The 15,322-nt window shown below is 41.4% G+C and overlaps 1 protein-coding gene across 1 annotated transcript; it reads left to right on the top strand.

Moving 5' to 3' along the window:
* Positions 1-39: 39 nt before the first annotated feature.
* On the top strand, positions 40-12,389 carry LOC124266524. Its single transcript, XM_046701318.1, is given in 15 exon segments — positions 40-104; positions 1,601-1,650; positions 3,544-3,585; positions 4,734-4,821; positions 6,170-6,217; positions 7,155-7,231; positions 8,019-8,059; positions 8,290-8,834; positions 8,836-9,345; positions 9,469-9,686; positions 9,817-9,898; positions 10,427-10,548; positions 10,941-10,999; positions 11,344-11,430; positions 11,897-12,389. Coding segments are annotated over 10 exon segments (1,836 nt in total). The 5' UTR covers positions 40-104; positions 1,601-1,650; positions 3,544-3,585; positions 4,734-4,821; positions 6,170-6,217; positions 7,155-7,169; the 3' UTR covers positions 12,007-12,389.
* The last annotated feature ends 2,933 nt before the right edge of the window (positions 12,390-15,322 follow it).

Below are 15,322 nucleotides of genomic sequence, written 5' to 3'. Positions count from 1 at the left end.
CATTAGAGATCACGTATTTGGTCACGATATATCGCGAGACTGGAACGTGTGACGTCACATCATCAGCTCATGGCCGACGGAAGGTTCGGGGTGGAGGAGCTGTGGTACATATTTTCTTGATAAATTGCGTATTGACTGGACATGTGGTGGCCAGAAAATTTTCCATTTGATTTTTACATAGTTACATATGGTACTGTGTATGTTTGATGACTGGTTTAATTTCTCAGACACTTGTCATGAGGACACAGATGATTGTAAACACGCGAGCACGGGCATGCCACGTGCAGAATGATGTTCTCTTTTAGATCTGTATGATTGGCGTCAAAGGCGATCTAGTTATTTACAATATGACAACCTGAATAGTCAGTAGGCTATTATAGGTTGTGTATCCGGAAGGGGAATTGACAACTATAATTCGTAATGTGGTGTTATCTGTGAGAACAGGTATGTTACGGCTAACCAACACCACGTGGAGTCAGATTGGCACTTGTCTGATCGTAGCCCTCCTGGTCGATGATGTTCTCTTGACTAAATTGATTCAATGAATGGAAAGTTGAGTAAGAAGCGTTGAAAATTATATTCTATAACCTATGATTCACAAAATAATTATTGTTACCGAGACGGACACTTAACAGAATCCAATCTACTATAGGCAGGGCGTATAGCCAAGGAATAAGGATGTTCCGTTTCCAGTACTACCGAGTCAGTGGACATGGTCAGACTGTTCATACGAATCCTAGGGTATATTTCTGTTTGCCTTTATAGATGAAATTTGCCTTTGTATAAATGCAAAACACATGTCAATATTATATATGTTCATGCAAGTCCAAAGATTGCAAACTGTATCTGTTTCATAATGACTTACAGGGACTGAAGATCAGACCAGCTAGCTTCCTCAAACTTATTGTTTTCTGACAATGGCTTTAAGCAGGGTTTGCTTGTTAGTTTTGTTTTAAGATGCTGGTAGTATGTTACTGGGCTGGTTAAATCATGATAGGGCGACAGACTTTGAGTCAGTCAAATGATATATTGTTTGACCAGACCTTACATCATGTTCATGTTTGAATAAAGATTAATCTTCAGTGTAAGCTTGAATAGTTATTACATATTTACGAAAGTATATATGCTTGTAATGAAGATGCCAAGTTGCACTGGAAAGTTTACTTGTGAGAACATTCATGAAAGAAAATACATAGTTTGGGCTTAAAAAAAATAAAACACTTGCCACCAGTCAGTTACTTGAAGCAAATTCATCAGGTAACACTGACCATGCCCCCCCCCCCCCATATTTGTCAACCCATGCCTGCATCTCTGTATTGATGCACACCTTAAACAGGGGAGTACACCTCAGAATATAGTGTCCACATCTATTCGTCATGTGGTTCGAACTCCATCTTAATCACTTGTGTACATACTTAATGAATACGTTTAATGCATTTTCTTGAGTTGAAGGCCAACAGCTGGTATAGTTATGGGCTGCTTTCGTGTTTTCTTCTTGTGTACCAATGTTGTACCTGGAATCATCAGTTTTCCTATGCTTGTTCTCAGCCATGAGGATTGATAAGGATATATAATGTTGAAGATTTCCTTCCTCTTTCAGAGTTTGAGGTATACTTTCACCTACTTTCTCCAAGAAAATTAAACAATAAGGTAAGTGTTTGTGTTCATGATATAGAACTAGACCCCATCAACATTAGAACAAATCAAAGACAGACCGAGCAAGTTCCCAGAACCTTGTGCTTCTGTGAGCTGAGTAGGATTTGATTAAATTTTCTGTAGACAACTGTCAAGGCCAAGATGACATTCCTGATATGATCACGTTTCGAAATTACCTACCTTTATATCGATTATAGTGAGTAGCGGGATGTATGTAACATTTTAGATGACACTCAGGTATCGTGGAAAATGAATAAATTTGAAACCATGACTTCAGTCACAGCTTGACATGTTTGATCTTAGTCCGTATATGTCTTGACTGTGTGACTGGCTAAGTTCTCAACAGCTGCAGGGTCTATACTTGCATTACCAAGTTCGTAGACCATGCTAGAATGTCATTGCGTGGCTATTGAAATGTGAAGTGCAAAACATTAGCCTGGTGCAGAACTGTGCAATCCAGATCTTAGTTTGGAAAGAGTTCCTTACGTACCCCCTGCCTATTTTTGTGGTGAGCAAACTGTAATGTTTAGTTATAGTTTATTGTTGAAAATTAGGTGAGGGGTACGTAAGCAACTCTTACCCTTAGTTTTGAGTGTGCAACTTCAGTATATTATACTTCCTTCACAGATGCACCAACGGTGAAAATTAGTAGTGTGGAAAGTAAGTTCTAGTATATACTTACAACCAAGCCAGATGATTGTGTGACATGAATAAACATTGCCTATTTAGTCCAGGCCTGACTGAGTGAGGTACATGTTCAGTTACCTCAACAGGTTTGCTGGAAATTATTCATAGCCATGATCAATTCTCCAAACAGGTCTTTCTTCTAATTCTACTGTAAACAGTAATAATACAGATGTTATGTGGAATAGTTCCTGACACACTGAAGTATAACATTAACACAATACATATCTTATTTCACAATATAATGTGAAACAAATTTAAGGCTAGTTTTTCATCCAGCCTGGTGACTTGGCTGATGGCATGTTGTATTTACTTTACGGTAGAGGTTGTTGCTCGTTGTATCAATAACTGGATTGCCTGGTCCATACTCGGTTATTTACAGGCCGCTGTCATGATGCTGGTATAATGCTGAGTGACGTGAAAAGTCCAGCTGTCATTCTACCATGCTCAGCAATTCTACACTGTATTACATGAACAATAGACCGATGAAGGTCCGGGATAGAATTGGTCTTCAGCAACCCATGCTTGTCATGAGAGGCGACTAACGAGATCGGGTGGTCAGGGTCGTTGACACATCAACTGTGTAGGTCGATGCCCATGCTGTTGATCAGTGGATTGTCTGGTCCAGACCCGATTATTTACAGACCACCACCCGCCACATAGCTGGAATACTGCTGAGTGCAGTGTTAAACAACAACCAACCTTCATGAACATTAAAAGTAATTGAATTTTCTAATATTGTTTCAGGCACAGGTCAGTGTTTGAGACCAAAAAATGTATCAAAGAGCCCATTGTTTCTTGTTGAGCAGTTAGGCCCCAAAAAATATGTCGGTTTCCAGTACCCCAGTAAGGTGGTCCCCAGTGACCTCAGATTGTCATGAGAGACAATGAAATGGTTCATTGTATTTTACACCCCAAAGTCATGTATTGCTGCCGTGTCAAAGACAGGATTCTCTAGTGCATTTTAGATTTACAGGTGGCTGGAATATTGGTGAAACTGAAAAAAGATCTAAACATTGTTAAAAAAAATATAGACAGCTTCAACATTTTCTGTATTATTCACAAATGTGTAATTCTATGCATACCCGAACAGCTGTGTACAGCATCATGCGAGCAAGTCGTCCGAAGCTGCTGTTGTCGACTGCTGTTGCTGTGTATTGATGTTTATCCTATTGTGTCATCAGTGTTGTTATTCCGTTCCAGGACGCCAGGTCGTTCTCAGTATACTCCCTGGTTGAAAATATGGTATGTGTGCTTCTGAACAAATAATTCTAGAAAATGTAATTATTTAACACGTTCAACAGATGTGATGTTCATATTTTAAGACGGTAGATTGTGTTTCTTTCTGAATGATCGGGTTCTGAATGATCGGGGGGGGTGTTAGCCTAGTGGTTAAAGCATTGGCTTGTTACGCCGAAGATGGGGTTTGATTTTCCACATGGGTACAATGTGTGAAGCCCATTTCTGGTGTCCCCTGCCGTGATTTTACTGGAATATTGCTAAAAGCTGCGTAAAACCATATTCACTCACTTCCTGAATGATCTTTTGAAATATGCTGTATATTTCAACAGGATATCATAATTGACTGGAGGCTATATTTTGGCCTCCTACAACACTGTACAGTGCTTTGTGTTTGGCTCTTTGTGTTCTGATATTTGCAAAGCTATGCATACATTGGACTGAAGTGACTGTATTCACTTACGACAAATGATAGTTTATATAGAAAGCTGTTGTACGGTTATATTTGTCTAAGTGACAATTCTTGACATAAGATATGTGGTGCCCTTTATTATTGGGTGTGATCTTGTTAAATAGGTTCAAACCTGAAGAATGGCATTTGTTATCTTATAATTTTGGGTTTTGTTAATTGTCTTGGTTAGTGGTGGTCTGATTAATTGAAATAATCGAGGATTGGTCGCAGTGACTAAACGACCAAGCAATCGATCATGTTTTCTCATAATCGAACACAAACAATTCTGGAACACTTGTTTGCATTAACAATATTTTTCACATGGTTGGTTTTGTCTGTTACATTTCATGACCACTACAAGCTCGTTCCAAGTCATGACTGAATTTATCTTCAAGACTCCAAGAAATTAATGTTCCTAACCTACTAGTCATCCTTTAAAGATATGAAATTTGCCAATGCATTTTGTGCAATTTGCAAAAACACCAAAGAACTACAGTTTTTTTTCTTTGTTTTGTTTGTCCATTAACAAAAATAATCAGGAAAATTTCATAAATGACGCTAACCAATTATTTTCGATGATTGATCGGTTGTAATGAACCAGTCATCAATTATGAGATTTTGACCAATTCCCAGCACTTGTCTTGGTTAAGTTGTGAAGTTTCATTGTGTCATTCATGATGTCATTGCTTCCCTCATTGAACAGATGACCGACACTGCTGAGGCCTTGTTTGGGTTAGATCTACCTTTCTCTGAAGACTCAAACAGCTCAGCTTTTGACATCCCCTCTCTAGGTAAGAGTTATTAGTACACTTGGTGCTTTGTAGGGATGGTGGTTGAGAACTGCTCCCTTGCAACATCTCTACCCAAGAAGATCAGTGTTAGAATGGACAGTAACCCATGCTTGTCTTTAGGGGCGACTAACAGGTTCGGGTGGTCAGAATCGCTGACTTTGTTGACACATGTCATCGTATCCCAATTAGAACGATGCTCATGCTGTTGATCACTGTATTGGAATCAGCCCTCAATTATTAACTGACCGCTGCTATATGGCTGGAATATTGCTGAATGTGGCTTTAAACAACACGCCTCACCTCTACTGGTCCGGGCGTCAGTGTAACTTTGTTGATAATGTGTCCCAGCACTCTAATGTTGTCTGTGATATTGATCAATGGCTAGTCTAGGATTGATGGTTGGCTAATCTCGTCAAGGATTGATTATACAGGCTGCTGTTGTGTGACAGGTTGCAAATAGTGGTGTTAAACAACTGTGATCACTCGGGCTTGACTGTTGGGAAAACAGTGTCATATTCAAGGATACTGGGTCTTTGAAGGTGCTGAGATGTGGAGTGCTGACCCCTCAAATTCATCTTAAACTTAACAAGATCACCTGACTGTCTCGATCATTTGCTTGTGAAACCAGTGATAGACCCTTTTCTGATATACTTGTTTGTGTGGTGTAGTCTTCAATGGCTTAGTGTTTAGTCTTGTCAAGCCAGTTCTCCCATCCCTGGGGTTGTTAGCCGAAAAGAAGTTAGTGGATAGTCTTGTGTTGTGGGTTTCTGAATGTTTAAAAACATCTTTTATTTTTGTCTTTCAGTGGCATTTAGTGTCTTTCATCTTGGACATCTTTTATTTTTGTTTTTAGTTTCGTGTGACCAATTGGTAACAATACTTACATGTCAGTAACATATTAAACACCACTTTCTTGAACACAAGCCATCAGCCGAGTATTTGCAGTGTCTGTGTGATGTATCTTCCCTGGTTATTGTGGTCCAAAAATGTATGAGACCCAAACAAATTAAGTCTGACAACAGTATGATAGTATTTGTTGTTTCCTTGTGCTTGCATGTAGGGAATTAATCAAGGTTTGGTCATCTTGGAAACTGTGAGAGTTATTCATATTAGATATTAGACTGCATCATGGCATTTCTGTGACCAAGCATGATAAAGTGGCATTAGTTCAGGCCAGTACAGTCAGCCACTCACAATACTCACATATACATGCACAAAACTATATGCATGATATGCACGGGTGCAAGTGCAATAATTGTGAACCAAACCTCAAAGCACCATTCCAGCTAACCTACATGCTTGTTAAGGTTATCGGCAGTTGAACACATGGACTTACATTCTGTTGCAGGTATTGAAGCTGAAGATCTGTCCAGCTTACTGACCCAGTTTGAAGAAGGTATGTTGCACGTCAGTTGATGATTCTATCGTGATATATACTGCTCCAAACAAGTAAAGACATCTCAATTACTGTAGTTAATGTCGTGTGAATGAATCTGGTTGTCCTTGTCCTTTACCGTAGTATATGTAACTGCGAATAGCTGCAAATTGCTGAGGCAATGAGCAATGCTTGCTCACCCACTAATACTCATGTTACTGTATTCCCTGTATTAAGAGCCCTGGGCCTAGATTTTCTAAGCTCTCTTAAGCAGCCTTCACACGGCAAAATGAAGTTTGACAATACGTTAAAATTTTAAAAGTTGTCAAATCTGTGTTTTCACATGTCAAATACATGTTGTCAAACTTTTTTGTCATTTGAGTGCCATGTCTCTATTGGTGCGGTCACGTGACAATTTCGTTGGCTGTGACATGTTGTTTCTGAACAACACGAGTTTGACAATACTTCACACATCAAACAAAAGTTTGAGGGAAAAGTTAGTGAGAAGAGAGACCAATCCTATTTCTCGACAACAGCTTTACAACACTGAAATTGGTATTGGTGGTGAGTGAGTGAAGGCCGCTTAAGAGCTCAGATAGTCGTAAGTTAATGTAGATGTATGGCACATACAACTATTTTAGCGATAAGAGAGCTTCGGAAATCTAGGCCCTGGTCTGTTAGGATCTCCACTGGCCAACTTCTAGGCCAGTGTTTGTGTTTTTAAGTGCCCCTTCTGGCTAACACAGAATTTTGGGACAGTAACCGTTTCCTTTGTGTATCCAAGATTTTATACACAAAAATATATTGTTGGAAAAAATAACTGGTTTTTAACTATTACTAAAGAAAGTTTAGTTTCATTGATGTCTGATATGAGTCGACAACTGCTTGGTTCTGGAAAATATTTTTAACTTGTGTGTGGTGACATCAGTAGTTTCTAATCATTGTTTTTTGTGTTCAGCATCACAGTCATTAGATGGTACAGCAACCCCCAGAAGCTGAACCTGAACCAGAACCGACGCCACCAGTTATCAAAGCGTAAGTCATTGATTATAGTTGTGTGCTTATAAAACTGGTATAGCTTTGAAACTCAAGAGAATGGGGTATGTGCAATGTGCTATCTGGTTGCCGTCGTCAGTGATGGAGGTGTGAGAGTTTCGCTGCTCTCACCCTGACGCTGTACATCTACCAGTTTATGCGATCGCAGATGTTTGAGTACCTGGGCCTCCTTCCTCTAAGCGGTCACGATATGACTGAAATATTGCCGATGTGACTTAAAATCTTAACTCACTCACTCCTCAAAGCGATCGTAGCGCTAAGAAGATCGGAACTCCCCTATTTTAATATAGACTTTTGACTGTTGTAGTGCTGCGATCACTTTTAGGAACAGGGCCCTGGATTGGAAATCAAAGTCACAAGCAGATATGCAAACTGTGATAAGTTGATATGTTGTCCAAGACTCTAGAAGTAGCTCTTCAACTGATTTACCAATGATTTGGACAAATCCTGTGTGAACTAAGATACAGGCAAGATGGTGACCTCACCTATCTAACAAAGCTCTAGGGTTGATATGGTCATGGAATAGAGATACTGGATAATCAAAGATGGGTTGATGGAATTATTTCTCTTTAATATTACTGGATTAAGTTATTATGTTTAATACAGGAAACCTAAGCGTAGATGTAGTGCTGTTTACCTGCGGTGATGAGAAAACCTGTTTCTGTGTTAAGGCCAAAGACTGCCATGGCGTTCAGTCACGTGTGTCTAGATGCCTGGGTGTGTTAATGTTGGTTTCAGTTTAACCGTTTGTTTTATTCTTTTCTAGAAAACCTGCCCAGATTAAAGCAAAAGAATGCAACAGTCCAGGTTAGTGGTGGTTTGTGAATCTCTGGTTACCATGGTTACAGTTACTTTTCAAATATGGTAGTGTGAACCACTTGTATTGAAAGATATTTGCTCATGAAAACATTGTTAGAAGCCTATTTCTTCTGTTCCCAGCATTGATATTGATAAAATGTATCTAAAGGTGGTGTAAAACCGTACTCCCTTCACTTTGTGTGGGTAGTTTTGTTTATTCTGTTATGTTCTTGTTGCAGCTATTACCCCACCAGCCACACCACCTCCAGAGGTCCTGGCCAGAATCCGGGCCAAGAGGAAACGTAAACTAGCCATCATGCTTCCAACCCTACTCCCATCCAAACTGAAAGGCCAGTCGCCGGGACAAAAGCCAAATTTAGCCTCCCAGGCTGAACTGAATAACAATGTAACTACCTCTCAGGTGGTGTCAGACATACCGTTGGGTTCTGCTTCACCGAAACCTGACGTCAACAGTGACTACTTTGACCATATATTTGATCATGATTACTGCGTGAACTCTCCTATAGTGTCTCCTAAACAAGACAAGGTCGACCTTGACAAGTTCGACTCCCAGTCTAGTGGCTACGTCTCCCCCGACATCATAGTGAATGTGGATGAACATGTGAATGAGGTGGTTATTGATGCTGGGGACACGGGAGAATTAAACAGCGATGTTGTCTTGAGTCAGTCAGTTGAGTTGGAGGATGGGGAAGTGCCTGAAAGCCCCATAGCCATCCCAACAGAACATAGTAAAGATTCCAACACTGGAATAAAGAATAGACAAAATGAGTTCAAAACAAGTGACAGGTCAAGAAAAAAATTATAGAAAACGTGGAAGCCCAGGTCCTGATTCTGATCGGTATTTCGACAAAATTCCTGCATATTTCACAACGTTATCAAAGCCTGTCAAACCACCAAAGAAGGATAAGCAGTCTGATCAACAGAGTGGCATTCGAAGGGAGGACTTCATAGCTAGGGACTCGTCACCATCAAGAAATGAACCTGGTGTTTTTGACAAACTCCCTGCTTATTACAGTTGTTTTACGAACAGTACTCGCTACGACCAGGATGAACATGAGACTTATGACTTGGAGGACTTGGATGCTTACCCATGTGCCAAAAAACCCAGGAAGCAGAGCTCATCTAGGTCTCGCTCTAGGTCAAGGTCACAATCTAGATCAAGGTCAGGTCATATTCAAGATCAAGGTCAAGACATCGTTCAAGTCGTCGAAGGCATTCTTATTCATCAGCATCTCGATCTTCAAGTAATTCTAGCAGGTATTGGATGCTTTTTCGTATCCAGTGATTCCATAAGCATGATAAGTTGGAGATATAACCATTGTAATTTCTGTTTCATAGACATGATTAAACATTTGCTCAATTTAAAAGTAAAATGCTGTTTTTGTTCGGACATTTAGGAGGGAATATATTCTGACTTTAGGATTTCTTATGACAGGTCACGGTCTAGATCCAAGTCCACGTCTAGGTCCAGATCAAGGTCCAGGTCATATTCACGTTCTAGGTCTAGGTCAAGGTCAAGACCAAGGTCACATTCTTATCGGTCATACAGGTCCCGTTCCCGATCTCGTCGCCGTTCACACTCAAGGTCTCGCTGCCGAAATAGCAGTTGGGCAAGGTAATACTGATTGAGAGATGAGATGAATAAATAACTATATTGAATCTTGTAAATGTCTTCTGTTTGTCTGCAGTTTGATATTTTGTCTGGTTAATCTAGAAAGACAGTGTGTGCATTTCCCTTCTTGCAGGTCTCGGTCACGGTCAAGGTCATTTGAGAGAAGACGCATGGCACGTCAGAGCAAGAGGGAAGAAGAGAAGAATAGGCAGATTGTAAGTGTTTCTGTGTTGGAAAATTGATAGGAATTAGTCTACCAGCTTTCCCTGCTGCCTTTCTATTTATAGGTCAACTACCTTGTGGGAATTCCATGTGCCTAGCAACCAGTTCTGACCAAACTGATCACTTGGTCAGATGCAGTGACCTTTTGACTGGAAGCATGTCTTTGTGCTCTAGTGGATCATTTTTTCACATTAAATACAGGACTCTGTATCTGGTCCACAATTATTTGCCAGCCACTGCCTCACTGACTGGAATTTGGCTGTATTTGGCATAACGCAACAATCATTGGTCGAGTAGATTTTTCAAACTACATCACAGAACACCTGGAAATTGTCTACAGCCATTGCGTCTGATAAAGTGTTAATGATCTGTTTGGTGAATAGATTCTCTGGCTGACATTCTGTTCTGGGCCATCATTTGAGTGATTTTTTTTTATCCCTTTGTCATTTTTTGACAAGTTTGAAAATACATACTATGGGTTAAAAGTTTCACATTTGACCCCCATTGTTATTGCTGTACAGGAGGAGAGGCGGATTGTGTATGTGGGGAAGATACCCGAAGGCTACACAAGGAGGGAACTGAGGAAGAGGTTTGGGAGGTTCGGGGATATCGAGGATGTCAGTGTCCACTTCAGGGAGTATGGGTAAGTGTACCATCACTTCATTTACTTGACCCATAAAGATCCGGGTTAGAATTGGTCTTCAGTAACCCATGATTGTCGTAAGAGGCGACTAATGGGATAGGCGGACACGCTCGCCAACTTGGTTGACACATGTCATCGTATTCCAATTGTGTAGGTCAATGCTCATGCTGTTGATCACTGGATTGTCTGGTCCAGACTCGATTATTTACACACTACCGTTATGTTGCTGGAATGTTGCTCTGTGTGTGGTGTTAAAGAACAAACCAGCCAGCTTAATTTACTTTGTAACATCTCAGAACTGTTTCACTTTGTTTGAAATCTTATACTATTTAGAGCAGCGTTGAACTGCTATGTTCTGGATGATATATTCACTTCTTTTCTGGTTCTTTCAGTGACAATTACGGATTTGTGACCTTCAACTACACTTGTGATGCTTATGCTGCAATAGAACGTACGTTGTTTGAGATTTGTGTATGAATTCATTGTCACAGATTATTATGATAGGTACATAAAGATATTGAAAACTTCACATAATCGATTTACAAACCATATCATAGAACAAAACATACAATGACATCACATTATATTTACATGGTGTAATTAAGTTAGTCCACAGATTTCTGATTTCTAACATGAGTCAATCCGTTTTAACTTTAATTATAGTCAGTGGGAGAATACAAGAATACGTTTAAACTGGCGGTTTCAGGTCTGGTGTTGTTCCCTGGTATATTTCCACTCTAACCCCATCATTCACTGAACTAAACACAGATTCTGAATATTTTGTTTGTGTTGCAGAAGGCAATATGATTCCTGGAGAGAAGCCGTTTGACTTGTGCTTTGGCGGGAGGCGCCAGTTCTGTGATACAGATTATGCTGATCTAGGTAAGTGTCACGCAGTGTTATCTTGTTTTAGGGGGGACAGAAGGTAGACTAGTGGCTCAAGTGTTTTTTGCAATGAGTGCTTTATATTACCAATACGTAATTGCTACTCAGTGTCATATATTTATCCATATTTTCAAGATTTGAACATTCTCAGCCAACCAGAACGAGATGTTCATGTAGGTTATGATAAGTACAGTGTGTTGTCACAGTAGTTGAAGCTAGAAACTTCTATGGTGTAGGCCTGAAGGGCTGAAATGTTTGAACATTGCACCAACTACTGCCAAATTTTGTCATTCGACCAAAATCTGACCTTCAACTTCAGTATCCTGTTCCTGTTCAAAAGCTTGCTGAAATGGTCTGTTGATAAGCCTCTTGGTCCATTGTTGACAATACGCTGCAGCTGCACCAAATATTGTTTTTGTTAACTTGTTTGAATTGAGTTTATGCAGTATTTAAACTATTCCAGATGGCAAAGCAGAAGCCATTGAGGAGTTTACGCCCTTGCCCAGCGAGGGGCCTCTGGACTTCGACCAGCTTCTGAAACAAGCTCAGTCCAAAATTAAAAAGAAGAGGTGATGGACGAGTCCTGTGTGCTGTGCTGGAAGAAAGTGTGATGGCGTGCTGTGCTGGACACTGCCTTTCTGTGATTTCATTTTTGCTGAAGCCACAAATATCCTCGGAAGTTAATACGTTTTGGACGCTAATCATAAATGGGTGCTCAATCTGTTGTCCTTGTTTACTGTAAACATATAAACTGAATGTGTGGAGTATGCTTTTGACATATACAAAGTGTTTTCAAACAGGGTAGATTGTCACGATATCTGTATGATTATGTTTAGGTTTGTCAATGCAATTTATTAAAGTTTTGTGTGGAATATCTTAAATGTTCATTCATGCTGCTGAGGTTATCAATCAGGGTGAAGTTTGGATGTGCAGATTTCGTATGCTTTGAGCTGGTTTTCTATTTGATTGATTTATGCAGTTGTTGGAAGGTTTCATGTCTTTCATTTGAAGTTTGTATGTATGATATGTTTGGGTGGTGAGTGTGAATACAAATTTGTTGGTTTTGCATGTTTATTTTGTTAGTTGAAATCTGAACTGAGCGCGATCCTTTTTGAAGTTTGATATTTTGTTTACAATTTGTTTATTTGCATTGTTGATATGCATTTTTGCAGAAAAGTGTATCTGAAATTTGAGATTGCTCTTGCTTGATGGCAATCCTATTCTTCCAAATATTGAATGAAATTGACACTGAAATGAGTTAATTTGTAGTTTTAGAGACGTTTGCGATTCAAACGTGTCGTAGATGAACAAATCGTGTGATTACTATCACAAACAGTAGGTCCAGTAGTTGAGGTCTGTATAAGGCTGAGGTGATTAGTGGGTTTCGACACATAGGCATGGTTACGTGCTAGATGAATATTGTTTTTAATTACATTGTATCATGTATGCAGTTATTTTTTGTTGATCTATTTTGTTAATCAAGATTTGCTCCAAATTTTTATGTTTGGTTTTTTATTTGTCTTAAAATATTTTGATTTAGGAGAAAGAAAATAAGTTGTGTGGTATTACGAGACCAGAGGATTACCTCCACTACACTTTTAGTCCGAGATACACAGCACCTTGAGCCTTATTGGAAGAAATAAGACATTTTCAGTATACTAGAACATTGCCACCTCCGTAGTGTGGTCCATAACGCCTGCCCAGAGAGCAGTATACTAGAATATTGCCACCTCCGTAGTGTGGTCCATAACGCCTGCCCAGAGAGCAGTATACTAGAATATTGCCACCTCCGTAGTGTGGTCCATAACGCCTGCCCAGAGAGCAGTATACTAGAACATTGCCACCTCCGTAGTGTGGTCCATAACGCCTGCCCAGAGAGCAGTATACTAGAACATTGCCACCTCCGTAGTGTGGTCCATAACGCCTGCCCAGAGAGCAGTATACTAGAACATTGCCACCTCCGTGGTGTGGTCCATAACGCCTGCCCAGAGAGCAGTATACTAGAATATTGCCACCTCCGTGGTGTGGTCCATAACGCCTGCCCAGAGAGCAGTGTACTAGAACATTGCCACCTCCGTAGTGTGGTCCATAACGCCTGCCCAGAGCAGTAGTATAGAACATTGCCACCTCCGTGGTGTGGTTCCATAACGCCTGCCCAGAGAGCAGTATACTAGAACATTGCCACCGCGGTGTGGTCCATAACCTGCCCAGAGAGCAGTATACTAGAACATTGCCACCTCCGTGGTGTGGTCCATAACGCCCGCCCAGAGAGCAGTATACTAGAATATTGCCACCTCCGTCGGGTGTGGTCCATAACGCCCTGCCCAGAGAGCAGTATACTAGAATATTGCCACCTCCGTGGTGTGGTCCATAACGCCTGCCCAGAGAGCAGTATACTAGAATATTGCCACCTCCGTAGTGTGGTCCATAACGCCGCCCAGAGAGCAGTATACTAGAACATTGCCACCTCGCCATAAACGCCTGCCCAGAGAGCAGTATACTAGAACATTGCCACCTCCGTGGTGTGGTCCATAACCCGCCCAGAGAGCAGTATACTAGAACATTGCCACCTCCGTGGTGTGGTCCATAACGCCCGCCCAGAGAGCAGTATACTAGAACATTGCCACCTCCGTAGTGTGGTCCATAACGCCTGCCCAGAGAGCAGTATACTAGAACATTGCCACCTCCGTGAGTGTGGTCCATAACGCCTGCCCAGAGAGCAGTATACTAGAACATTGCCACCTCCGTGGTGTGGTCCATAACGCCTGCCCAGAGAGCAGTATACTAGAACATTGCCACCTCCGTGGTGTGGTCCATAACGCCTGCCCAGAGAGCAGTATACTAGAACATTGCCACCTCCGTGGTGTGGTCCATAACGCCTGCCCAGAGAGCAGTATACTAGAATATTGCCACCTCCGTGGTGTGGTCCATAACGCCTGCCCAGAGAGCAGTATACTAGAATATTGCCACCTCCGTGGTGTGGTCCATAACGCCTGCCCAGAGAGCAGTATACTAGAATATTGCCACCTCCGTGAGTGTGGTCCATAACGCCTGCCCAGAGAGCAGTATACTAGAATATTGCCACCTCCGTAGTGTGGTCCATAACGCCTGCCCAGAGAGCAGTATACTAGAACATTGCCACCTCCGTGTGTGTGGTCCATAACGCCTGCCCAGAGAGCAGTATACTAGAACATTGCCACCTCCGTGGTGTGGTCCATAACGCCTGCCCAGAGAGCAGTATACTAGAATATTGCCACCTCCGTAGTGTGGTCCATAACGCCTGCCCAGAGAGCAGTATACTAGAATATTGCCACCTCCGTAGTGTGGTCCATAACGCCTGCCCAGAGAGCAGTATACTAGAATATTGCCACCTCCGTAGTGTGGTCCATAACGCCTGCCCAGAGAGCAGTATACTAGAATATTGCCACCTCCGTAGTGTGGTCCATAACGCCTGCCCAGAGAGCAGTATACTAGAATATTGCCACTGTGGTCCATAACGCCTGCCCAGAGAGCCTCCACCTCCGTAGTGTGGTCCATAACGCCGCCCAGAGAGCAGTATACTAGAATATTGCCACCTCCGTAGTGTGGTCCATAACGCCTGCCCAGAGAGCAGTATACTAGAATATTGCCACCTCCGCAGTGTGGTCCATAACGCCTGCCCAGAGAGCAGTATACTAGAATATTGCCACCTCCGTAGTGTGGTCCATAACGCCTGTCCAGAGAGCAGACACATTTAATATACGATACGGGTTACTGTATCTGGGCATTATAGGGGTTAGACAAAGACTGATTGGCTTGGAGTCAAATGTGAGGGGATTGTATCTGCGAGCCAAATACAAATACAAATTAGACTGGTACTAGTACACAGACATGTTGCACATCCCTAGAC

Source organism: Haliotis rubra, unplaced genomic scaffold, assembly GCF_003918875.1.
Source record: "Haliotis rubra isolate DU_JTF1 unplaced genomic scaffold, ASM391887v1 Scf126, whole genome shotgun sequence".
Lineage (NCBI taxonomy): Eukaryota > Metazoa > Mollusca > Gastropoda > Lepetellida > Haliotidae > Haliotis > Haliotis rubra.
The sequence above is the reverse complement of the archived record's forward strand: the minus strand, read 5'-3'. Positions and strand labels throughout refer to the sequence as shown.